The sequence below is a fragment of the Momordica charantia genome (assembly GCF_013281855.1).
Source record: "Momordica charantia cultivar OHB3-1 chromosome 4 unlocalized genomic scaffold, Mcharantia_2.0 BLBB01000004.1, whole genome shotgun sequence".
Classification (NCBI taxonomy): domain Eukaryota; kingdom Viridiplantae; phylum Streptophyta; class Magnoliopsida; order Cucurbitales; family Cucurbitaceae; genus Momordica; species Momordica charantia.
Window position 1 is genome coordinate 23,128,970 of NW_028275162.1, and position 12,378 is coordinate 23,141,347.

General features: G+C 35.4%; 2 protein-coding genes across 3 annotated transcripts; one reads left to right on the top strand and one right to left on the bottom strand.

Annotated features, from left to right (window-relative positions):
• On the top strand, positions 1 to 3,184 carry LOC111012019 (transmembrane 50A-like protein). Its single transcript, XM_022286042.2, is given in 5 exon segments — positions 1 to 220; positions 222 to 321; positions 412 to 499; positions 2,244 to 2,396; positions 2,933 to 3,184. Coding segments are annotated over 5 exon segments (408 nt in total). The 5' UTR covers positions 1 to 187; the 3' UTR covers positions 2,967 to 3,184.
• Positions 3,185 to 3,747: 563 nt separating this feature from the next.
• LOC111011833 (C-jun-amino-terminal kinase-interacting protein) lies at positions 3,748 to 9,549 on the bottom strand. 2 transcript variants are annotated; one of them, XM_022285736.2, is made up of 7 exons: positions 9,078 to 9,548; positions 8,230 to 8,987; positions 7,979 to 8,095; positions 7,117 to 7,871; positions 6,947 to 7,036; positions 4,605 to 5,378; positions 3,748 to 4,473 (listed from the first exon to the last, which is right to left on the bottom strand). In XM_022285736.2, exons 2-7 carry the CDS (start codon positions 8,261 to 8,263, stop codon positions 4,336 to 4,338), a joined length of 1,908 nt encoding a protein of 635 aa, XP_022141428.1. In that variant the 5' UTR covers positions 8,264 to 8,987; positions 9,078 to 9,548; the 3' UTR covers positions 3,748 to 4,335. The 2 variants fall into 2 exon arrangements, with proteins under 2 accessions (XP_022141428.1, XP_022141429.1); XM_022285737.2 differs by having other exon boundaries at positions 7,126 to 7,871; positions 8,230 to 9,549.
• Between the last annotated feature and the right edge of the window lie 2,829 nt (positions 9,550 to 12,378).

Consider the following 12,378-nt stretch of genomic DNA (forward strand, 5'->3'; position numbering starts at 1 on the left):
GAAAAAGGGGAAAAAAAAAAAAAAAAAAACTTCTTCGATTATTGAAGCTTCAATGGAAGATTGAAGATTAAGTATTGGTAGGAAAGAGTCTGAACTGTGAGATCATTATTAAGTTCACAGTTGCCTCTCCAAATCAAGCTGTCTCGACCCGCAAGCGCAAGGAGGAGGCAAAACGAAGAAACCCCAAATGGATTTGGCGGAACTGTGGTCAATCTTCGGCCCCAGGCGTCGCCGGTGCCGTGTTCGGCGCCGGATGGTGGTTTTGGGTTGACGCCGTCGTCTGCAGTTCTGTTCCGGTCTCCTTCGTCCACTACCTCCCAGGTTCTTTATTCTTACACATTTACTACTCCAAGCTCCGTGTAATTCGCGCTTAGGGTTTTTGACGGCGTGCCTCCGGTATTGGCGTTGCAGGTATTTTTGCCTCTTTCGCGGCTCTCATGTTCAATTGCGTTCGGAAAGAAGATATCGATTATTCTCCGTACGAGGAAGGCGAATGGAGGCGAGTATTTTATGAATGTGTTGTCTGCTTTCCTATTTTTCTCTATTGTTCAATTCCGTCACCGATCATATAGCGGCCCTCTTGCTTTATCATTCGATTTGATTGAATGCAATTTCATAGCGTCCTTCTTCGACAAGTTAATGTGCAATGTGGTTTAGTTTCTTGCTAGCATTATTCTCCTTGGATGTGTTAGGATCTTATGAACTCATACATTCGGGTATTAATTTACATTTTTAGATTATCGAATGCACTTTGAGCCCAAATTTGCTTGCATGCAATAGAAGTTACAGGGGCATGGTCGAAACACTCATCACGAAGCTTGGAATCGAGCAACGAATGAATTGTTCGTTAGCTGTCCGTTATTAGCGCATAAAGGAGGAGAAAAGTCAAATAGGCAACAAAAGTTGAACACTGTCAATGTCTGTGTTTAAAGTAAGAGTAATTTGCATATGTGATATGATATCTGCACCGAGACTTTTACGCCTTTTTTTTCATGGGAGCAGCATTTCTACTGTGATGATTATTATCAGAACGTCCTGTTAGCCAATTCTGTAAATCCCTTTTTAATATCCTTTCCGATTAAGTGGGTTGTCAAGAGGAGAAACTACTAAGGGGGAAGAGTGAGGTTGTGTAGGGTGTAATGCACATGTCTAGTGGTATATATATAGAGAGAGAGAGTTGAAAGAAAAATGTGTATGTGTGAACTGCATAGACCAGCAGAAATGAAGAGATCGATCATAATTTCTTGATTGAATGGTCCAAGTGATAGTAAACGCTGGTGGAGGTCTGACAGTGACAAACATAAGAAAAAGGTGTATTTGAGGTTATAATGTTCTAGAGCTAAGAAATGTTTTTGGGTTGCTATGTCAGGATTAAGATGCATTGAAAACCATTCCTTACACCTTCAGTAGTTGCAATACTTGCTTGGGAATAAAATCACTAGCGACTTGCTAGTGGAAACCTAGCTTCTACGAGCTTCATTAGAACCCACAAAAAAAAGGAGTTCTTAAGGTGGTTATTGTGGAATTAAAATCTGTATGGAAGACCTATTGATCAACGGTAACATTAATTATACAACTATTTAGGATTTAATATCCAATGAATTATTTTTGCAACCTAATGTATGGTAGGGTTGGACAGTTGTCTCACGAGCTGGATCAAACGCACACGGATTAAAAGAATTGTGCACATATTTACTGATCAATGGAGAAAATAACAATTAGAGCAAGGTAACGACATAAAATTGCGGCTTGCTCCATATGTTTTAACCGCTGTGATTTAGGGACGATAATCACTAGGAGTCTCAAGAGTCAACTTTACTGATTGAGGGGGGTACAAAGGATAATGAAACGTGAAGGGAATTAGGATTTTTTTTTTCATTATATGTTAATGGCAACATAAATCATGGACGTCTACTGTGCTCACAGCCCAGTAGTAAAGATTCTGCATATCTGCTTGTTGAGGACAAAATCTGTTGTTCATTTTTCTTAAAGAGAAATTTTATATGCCTTCCACATTCCTACTAGAATACAATATCGGTTCATGTCAGGACATGATGAATTGATATGTTGGCTATGAATTGATACGTCGGGACATCATGGAAATCAACCTTTGTTTATCAAGTTTTAAACCTATAAGCAAAGGAAAATTAATGAATCCTGTGATAACATTGAGAATTTGATGTGTTGATGTAGTGCAAGTATATTGTTGTAATTAACAGTGCTGATATTTCCATTAACAACAGATTGAAGCTTTGGCTCTTCTTCGCTTATGTGGTATCATTCGTTTCATTAGCAGCATCAGTGGGACTCTTGATACAAGATTCAATAGTAAAAACTGGGCCATCAGTGTGGACGGGAGTTGCGGGAGTATTACAGTGTGTGTTTGTGTTGGTTAGGTAAATGGTCCTTCCTCTCAATGATTATCTTAATTCTGATTTTTCCTTTTTGTCTTTTATTTGGATCTGTGCCAACAACCATGCGATAACTTTTTATCCTCAACTCCGTTGAATTAATTCTGCAAGGCTCTTATCCAAAAAAAATTCTGCAAGGCAACTCTGTTAAAGTCTAAAGAAGAGTTGTTGGGATAAACTTTCAGTATGTTGTTTCTCTTGATTTCTGAGTATGATTCATATAAAATAACTTCTATATTCCACCCTTCCTCAATCTACGTGGAACATTTTAAATCACCTTTTCTCTTTAGTGTTCTAATACTATATCAATATATGTTTTTGAGAAAAAACTGTTCTTTGTTGCTTGAAACTGCTCTCTGGAAAAAATTAGATAATTCAGGGGTTTCATCACTAGGCTAACTTACTAGTGATGTTCTTTATAGCAAAGGCTAACTTACTATACCATAATGTTTTTCCGAGGAGTTTCCTATAATGTTAGCCTGTTTCTACGATCTGTTTTCCTGAAGTAGTGTTTGTTGCAGTGGGTTGATCTACTGGACTTCTCACTCGGAATAAGTTGGAGAGAATCAATGAACTTGGACGTCAGAGGCTGAAGAGAGTTACCAACTGTGTAGAGCTGCATTGGCGAGTCATTTGTGCATGTTTCATTAGAACTGAACCACAAGGTCTCCCTTTACTTTTACATCTTGTAAATGTTGTGTTATTCGTCAGCTCAAACCATATCTACATATCTTTACGAATTCAATTATAAGCGAGCCAAATTTTCAAGGTTACTGCCATTTCGGCCTTGTCGCACTTTGTTCATATCTTGAAAAGAAGAATAAATGGAAACAATTTAGATGAAAAGGGACAAATTACGGTCCCGAGGGGCTGTAGTGGATGCCTTAATGAATTTGAAGAATCCAAAGGATTGCTTAGTAAGTGGAGGGGTTTCTATTTGATAAACTACAGCCGGCATAGCAGCTGAGAAAGTGACGAATTGATCACAAGAAGCAACCATTTGCTGGAAAAAAAATATATAAAAATCAATGGCAATCTTTTCCCAGTAGATTCTTAAGGGGTGCCGAATGCAATACGTGCTTTGGAAAACGACCTCAAAGTAACCAGTTGCTTGCAATGAGAATTTTTAAAAACATGAATTAGTCCACATTCCATCTTTAACTCTAATTACTTGCTATAACACCAGACCATACCGTAAGAAAGGTGAATATTATTTAATAATATTTGAATTTGGAGAAGAAAAAGGCCAAAATAACAAATTTGCAAAAGAAAAAAATATACTATATTTCTTTAAACAAAATATTAATGATTGGGTGAATAGAGTGGTACCGGACAATTAGTCTCTAAATTTAATCCTCTTATTCATGTGTAATCACAATCAGTGCAATTCAATGTCAAAGGCTACGCTACCCAACTGTAAAAAAGTAACATCTCAAACAATAAATCAATGGATGCTAAAACTAGGATAGAAACTTTTCATCTCTCTTTCCTTTTCCATTTTTCTCCAAAGCAGTAACCCTTTCTTTTCTTGTTTTTTTTTTTCCTTTCTAGCAACTTCCAGAATCAAAACCTCTTCAAAAAGTAAGAGAACAAAAGGACCAAAACGAACCAAAAGATGCAACTTTCACCACATCTTTCAGAGCAGACAAAATATGCGCCTGCCGAACCTTTGCAACTGCCCTTAAAAACCGCAAAAACTCCCGCTGTAAAAGGTAGGCAGGATTTGGGCAACTGTAACTTATTGCACTATTTGCACTGTTCAGTGTTTCAATTAACATCCACCTCTTCTTCCAACCCAACTCTCATCAGCATTTCTTTAAAACCACGAAAACAAAAAGAAGGAAAAGAAAAATAAGAAAAAAAAATAACCCCACTGCCATTAAAAATTGTGAACTAGAACTTCTCATGGGTGAAAAAAGGCAATTCAGGCTTCTGAGTCAGATGAGCTCAATTCAGAACCGGCTCCATCCTTGCTATCCTCATGAGATTCAGACGGCACAAATATCTTTGGCTGTATGCACCGGACCATTTTTGTAGGTGGCTTCAAGTTCATATACTGCAACTATAATTATAACATACCATTACAACTTCGTCAGCTAATATAAACAAGAACAATCTTTGAAAAATATTGCAGCGGGGATTAGTTAAAGCAATAGAGGTAGTGAAACATCATATCAAGAAGTATTCGTTTACCTCCTCATAGAAAGAATTGATCTCTTCTTCAGTAAGGCCTTCGTCTTCACCATAGCTCTCATCCCATCCAAGAGAACGAAGAAAAGCAGCCTCCTCTTCATCTAAAGATTCTGCACCAACGTGGCTCGCAAGTTTTTCACCACTGTCACAAGATGCCTGAACCTCTTCAGAACTATCGCCATTTCTAGTCTCCACAGCACCATTTTCAACAACACGAGGACTTGCAGGAATGTTGATTTCTTCCCTTGTTAGTTCATTAGATTGGCCAATTGTAGGAGATTTCACAGCAGGGCATGAATCTGAGAGAATAGCAGAAGAACTCTTTGGAGTTTTCTTCTTAATGAGGTTAAAGAAATCATTCCGACTCTGGACTTGTGATAAGGATGGTCTTTTTTCCAAAGTTGATCCGGATTTGAGATCCAAGCTAGCAATCTTGCGCTCCACAGAGGAAACATTTGAATTGTTTGGGCTTCTCAAAGGAGCATGTGGAACTGAAGGTGCAAGAGCGAACTGGCTGTTTGCTGCCATGTTGTTTGCATTACTAGTTGGACTTGGGACATCCTTTACAGCAAGGGAGACACCATTTTCTCGTGGTTTGAGAACAAGAAACTTCCCATGAGAACTCTTTTGAGCGTCAGACTTGACATGTCCACCACGAGTTTGGTTGGTATGATGGACTGGCAAGGGCTGTGGCTGTCCACCCTTGATGGTTACATTAAGTTCTCCGGTTCTTGATGCCAGCTTGGGCTTTGATTTATCAGAAGAATTAAGCACCTATCAAAGAAATAAGCCAACGATCATCTAAAGGGGAAAAACAGAAGATTGGCAGATACACATAATTATGAGAAATATGTATTCCTAGATAACATTTAATGCTGAAATGAAGACTACTAAAATCAATATTTTATTGTAAAAATTTACCAGGATATAGAGGATTATCAAATCGTAAAGACTAAATATATTCTAGATAACAAGAGCTGAGAACAGTTTGGATGTATTTTATAACAATTGTTTTGATAAACAAATCTTTTAAAACTATTTGGAAAGATATATTAGGTTCTTGTGTTTTCATTTATTTCTTTTGCATATTAATATAAAAATTAACATATTTAAATTAAGTTATATGTTTAAAATAATAATGATCAGATGTGAATAGTTCATTTAGAAAACGTAAAATAAAACACAATGAAAGTAAAAAAATAATATTTCTTGTCCACGGCCTTTTTTTGTCCTGAAAACTATTTGAAAGTTATATTGCTAAACAAGTTTTTTACATTACCATACTGAAACACAACAATATTTGATATCAGCTTCAAAAACAAAAAGAACAAATCAGAACCTTCCAGAATAGGTATGCTCAGAAAAGTTATAACAACAATATTGGAAGAGGAGTTGACAGTCAGATAACAGCTTAACAAATCTTTCAGGCACAATAAAAAAAACTTGCCTACCAAATATACACATTAACAGAGGATACTAGCGGCTAGCCGCATCGGTGATATATTGGCCACGGCTATTGGCCACAGCTAAACCAAATGAAGGACTTTAATATAGAAATTTTACACTTCCCTTAAAGCATTTTTAATCTACTACTGCCCTTCCTCGCACTTGAGAGAGAAAATAAAAAGTGATTAACAAATGATAATTGAGCCTGCATAGTCAAACTGGAAAATCACGTACAAGAAAACTATACAAGTGGACCCCAAAACATCATGTTATATCTTTCCTAGCATCTACTTCTTATGAGTTTCCAAAAAGTGATCAAGCAAGAAAACAGCGTAAAAATTGAGTCTCTCATAATATATGGGGGGAAGTAGCACTGTTATCTAGCACATAGTAAATGACTTTGAACCATAAACTTCTAGCAAATGTTATAACTTCTGCCATCTAACATACAACCTACGTATTCTCTTAGTCGATGGGTAGGTTGAAGAGAGAATCTTTGAATAACAAACTTTCCAAAAAAAATTACTGTAGTTCTTAAAATGTTTGTCAGACACTCGGGGCACAGAAAATGTCAAAAAAATATTACTAGTATCTTCATTGCATAGTTTGAGTATAAACTACCCAAAAATGACTATAATTATACGTACATCCTAAGTACATAAGACTACAGCACAATGCAGCTATAAGAAGAGTGCCAATCCTAACTGACATCAGAGATTGATATAAGTTGTCAAGATACCAAGTAATTATGATTCTCAATTCTCTTTTATATTTCATGAATCAATATTTTTCGTTTTCAAATCCACAAAATAATGGCACCAAAATTAGTTAAACTAAAAAGGAGCAGGAACAAATCTATACAACAAAGATTCTAAAATTGCATTAGCCCCAATTACCATAGCTTTTGGCATGGAAGGCGTTACTGGTATTAATTGCCTGGACTGTTTAATAGCCAATTCCTCAAGCCTTTGGGTCTTGACGAATAACTACAAGAGGGGTAAAGAAAGACGAACTTTAGATCAAATGGAGTACATAATTTACAACAGAAGAAGGTATAGGAAAGTACCTCAGATACCTGAGGAACAGCACGAGCTCGAGATGGAGCCTGCACCAATGCCTCAGCCATATTAAGCCCAGCTGTCACACTCAGCAGCCCTGCCCCTGATATAGCAGGAACAGTTTGTTGAAATGACGATGATCCTGTGCTGCTTCCAATAATATTGGGAACCTCAGCAAGAGCAGATGTCCATCCCTCTCCACCAATTAAGGCTGAATTCCCAATAGGCAAGCTCTGTACTGGTGAGCTCAAACCAGGAGATGAAACTCTTCCAATATCTGATGTTCCTTGCTTTTCTTCAGATCCCAGTGAAGGGAAATCCTTTTCAAATACAGCTTTCTGAATGCTACTACCGACACTAGTTCCAGAAGGCATTCCAGTGCCATTGTTGAGACTGCTGCTGACACCAATTTTTGGATCTGTCGCAATTCTTCGGTGAAACAGCTCACCTTGCTTCCTGGATACCATTGAATGAGAGCGCCGCAAAGCATCTTTATCAATTCTATTGGAAAGGATCTTTCCCAGAGGGTCAGAAGAATCACGGTCCCAATGATCCCCAAAGCTTAACCTATCCTTTTCTTTCTCACGATCCTTATCACGGTGACCCCTGTTAAAACTACTATATGCATGTTTAGCAGAACCATTGCTCGAACTTCTCCTTGAATTCGATGAAGATGACCGATCCAGAAAAGCAGAGCGTGAAGTATCAAAATCACCAATGGTCTTGGAAGTTCTATTTCTCGATTGAGCTAGAGAGGACACATCTACAACACAGGATATACAATTAAAAGGTGTTCAAAATCAGAACAGAGGCACGTAAGCAGAAAGAGAGCATCGTTGATGAAAGCATGCAATAATAAAATATTAGTACCCGAGTGGGAAGAAGACAACGGGAAATGGTGGTTTGAATTGCCCCCACCAGTAACGCTTCCAGTACTTCTCAACCATTCTGGCACTAATGTGGGTTCACTTCTTTCCATAAGGAATGCTGAACATGATCAAAATATCAGAAGTAAAAAACACTTCTGCCTTCTTTACCACCGCTAATTTCCAAAATCGTATTCCTTATATAGAGGAATGTATAAAACCCTAACCTGTACTTCTTTATTTCAAATGTCTAACCTCTATTTTGCGTTGGATGAACCTTCACAGGCATCCCTGACTATGCAATTCACGGCTACAAACCATATGTGTTTTCATCAACTTAGTGGCATATCCGGGGTTCCAGCAATGATTGACATGTGCAATGAATTGCTTCAAAGATACGAACTCAAGCACGGGAATGAACCCAGAGGATACTTCTCAAAACTTTTGTCCTAAATGCCACTAAGAGTTTATCCACTACAATTATTCTACTTCACAAACACGGATATTCAAGCAAGTAGCTGCCAATTTGGCTACAAGCTGAACGCATTCTGAACGGGATTTATCTTATCTTATGAGCAAAATCAAAATAACCTAATTCTCGTACGGGTATGGAATCAGAGGATGAAAACAGGGGAGATAGCAAGGATAAGGGGAAGCGGTTCAGTTACAAAGAATGGTAAGAGAAAGAGCCTCAGTGTCTCTCTAAGCTTCCATGTTCGATTGAGGGTAGATTCAGTCAGCAAAACACGCTCGGAAAACCCTCGTCTTTGAGGGAATCGATTGAGATGCAGAAATATAAAGAAAGGCAAAACTCAGGAATCATAAAGTGAGGCGAGCAATTCCAAGACAGAAGATTGTACCCGTCAAAAACAGTTCGATCAGGAAAAAGGAAAACCCTAAGGGTAAAAGAAATTGAAAAAACCTGAATCCAAACTCCGATTGAATGTGCAAGGAAAAAAAAAATCAGAAACCCTAAAGCCAATTTGCAGCCTCCGGAAAACTCCCGCGGAGGTCTGAACAGCAAGAGAATACACAAGCGATAAATAATATAACCTGGGAGAAATATGAAGAAAGCGAGATATACGACGAAGAACTAACCCTACCCAGACTGATTGACGAACCCCAGAAGGCGTAACTGCCTCAATAACTGCCCCCAGTGGTTGCTGTATATCCCAAACCAAAGCAAGAAAATGCGTATGAAGAGGGCAAGAACAAGAGAGATAGAGAAAGAGTTTCAGACTGTGAAGAAAGAAAGCGGCGGAGGAGAGAGAGAGAGATGGAAATGGATTGGAATGAGAGAAAATGAGGCTTGGGTTGTTCGGAACAGCGAATAGGGTTTTTGTCTGTTTGTTGGGTTCGTTTGGCTTCAACCACCGTGCGGTGGCGGTGGCGGTGGCGGAGAGAATGGAGAACGGCAGCGAGAAACGGCGGGAGAGAGAAGAGGAAGCGAACGTGGAGAAGCCTGGAGAAGGAGAGGAGACGGCGAATGTGAAAAATTTTTCGTCTTGGTTTTCTTTGACACTGAAAATCAAACAAACAAACAAACGTCTCCACAATTGAATTTCCCTATTCTTCTCTTCCAGGGCTACTGCCAAATCTAAATCTCTTTTTTTTTTTTTTGTCTAATATAATATAATATTAAATATTAATAATATTTTTGAATAATAATTTGGTGTTCTTGGAGTCTCAGAAAAACTGAAATAAGAAATTTTCCCAACGTTGAGAACCAATTTTCTTGGTGTTGGGGGCGATTTGCTGTGACTCGGTGTACGGTACAGTGTAGGTAGGCCACATATTTCATATAGCTGACCTATTTTTCTCATTTTAATTGTTTCTTTAATTTACAAATAATGAATTCTAAAATATAATGACTGGGATTACTCTATTTGTTTTCTAAAATAATGTGATAAAAGACATGGTTATTACTTACTAGAAAAAAAAAATGTAAGGTTTAAATACTTTTTTTTTTCATTTTAGTGATTTGCTTTTAAAATATCTACTTTTATCCTTATATTTTTTAATTTTTCTTCATCTTAATTCTTATCCTATCTTAATTCTTATCCTTTCAAAACGTTGCTTCTCATTTTCTCATTTATGAACTAAAAAAAAGTTATTAATTTGGTCCATTTATTTTCATCTCATTTATCTTGATAAAAATTTTAGTATGATATCCTACTCGTTAATTTTTTTAAAATGTAGCTATAACTTTGTAGAGAAATTTTCTATTGTATATACATTTTGAATTAAAAATTTGCCAATTGAAATTAAAATGGTCACTTTTGAAGAGTACATCATATCAAAATAAATACAATTCATTAATATATATATATATATATATATATATATATATATATATATATTACAATAAACATATTAAAAATACAAAATAAATCAAGGCTGCACCAAAATAAAATAATAAAGTATGAAACTACTAAAAATTGAATAAAATCCTAATCGCTCCCAAATTTTGTTGATTTTTATTTTGTTTTAAGGAACGCGATTTTTCAATGTTAATATTTACGGATTTGTTTCTATCTTTGAAATTGGAAAAGAAAAATCAAGGTGATCCTGAATAGAGATAGTTGAAGACAAGAGGTACCATTTTTATTATCTGGTGTGGGCTTGATCTTTAAAATGTTTATTTGATATTTAAGTTCAATGATAAAAGCATACCACTCGGTCAAATCTTCGTTTAGTAAAAAATAATTACTAATTATTATTAAGCTAATCTGATGTTTGCATTCATCATTTTGAAGTTAAATAAAAAAATTCATTTAAAATTTGAAACACCAATCAAAAGACGAGAGATATTTCTCTCTATCATGCGTGGAGACATTTTAAAAGCAGCATAATATAAATATGTAAATATAGGTAGAATGTTTAATTTTCTACATTAAAGATATTAAATAAATATGTATTTTTAAATATAGTAAACGAGTTTGAAAATTTTACCGAGAAAAAAGAAATCTAAATCAATCACAAAATTTTATAACTTAGAATGAAAAATTGTGGTTCCATTAATAATTGGGTCGGGCTTATATTAAGGTTATAATTTACCGTATCTTTTTTTCCTTTTTGAAAAATGAATATATCTTAATTTATTGTCAATCTGAACATAGTTCAACGAGTTAAGACATTTATGTTCAACCAGAAGATCATGAGTTCGAATTCCTTATCCCTCATCATGTTTTACTAAAAAAATAATTATTAAGATAATTAATTAAAAAATATATATACACACACGTGCTAAGAAAAAATGAATATTGTTATTAAAAAAAAAAAGAAAAAATGAATATTGGATGTGCATGCATGGGTAGAGGGGGCATGAGCATTATGTACATGCATGCATGTACCCAAACATGCCGTTTGGATGTGATTCTCTGCAATTTCGGAACGCATTGCGCGTGCGTGGAAGGAACAATTTTGATTTTTATCGTACGCCTGGGACGAGGAGTGCCTCTAAAATAATTTTATAAATTTATATTGCCGCCTCTCTCTCACCCATAAAACTCACGTGAGGCCACCATTCCTTCTCCTCCACAACTTTACGTTTTTGTCCTCCTAAAAACAAAACATTATAGTTTACAAAATATTTTCTGTCCCTCTATTTAGGATTTAGTTCATAAACTTTTACTTATAATTATTTTGTTTTGCTACTTTCAAATATTTTGTTTCTCTACTTTCAAATGAATAACTATATAGTCTCTAAATTTATGAAAAATATAGAAAAAATATTACATCAACGAATTTTTAATCGTGGATAGTATGAGATAATTTAGTTGATATATTGTGAAAAAATCTCATTAAAATTATGTGTCTGTTTTTTTTTTAATTATGGAATAATTTCGTTTTTGTAGTTTATGAACATATTTAGTCTCCATTAATTTATTGATGTACATATATAAGAAATACCACAAAACATTAATAATATTTTTCAATATAAAGACTAAATCGTTACAAAATTTAAACTAAAGAAATTAAATTGCAACATAAGTTTATAAATCAAATTATTACAAATTTTAAGATATAAATACTAAATTATTAAAGACTTAAAGTTTAAGGTAACTCCAATAAAAGTAAAGTTAAGGGACCACGGTTAATTTTTAACCAAAAAACTATCATATTGCTTTCCTTTATACTGTAAAATTCTCATCTAATGTATTTTGATATATGTTTTTGGAAAAAATACATTTTTGTTTGTCCATGTGGTTTGGGTAGGTATCAGTTTAATCCCTAAAATTTGAAATATGTTTGATTCTTAAGTTTCAAAATGAATACTTTTAGACCATAAGGTTTGAAAGTTTTTTCTAAATGGTCTCTAACCATTTTTTTACCATGAGTTGACTTGATGAAAAAATGATGTGGCAATTAATTGGTGACTGTATTTTTTTAATTTGCTTTCCA

Coding starts and splice junctions, on each gene's coding strand:
- LOC111011833 (XM_022285736.2), bottom strand. CDS start 8,263: ATGCCTGTGAAGGTTCATCCAACGCAAAATAGAG. Junction 7,037..7,116: donor CTGTTCCTCAGGTATCTGAG/GTACTTTCCTAT, acceptor CCCCTCTTGTAG/TTATTCGTCAAGACCCAAAG. Junction 5,379..6,946: donor CTTCCATGCCAAAAGCTATG/GTAATTGGGGCT, acceptor TTTCTTTGATAG/GTGCTTAATTCTTCTGATAA.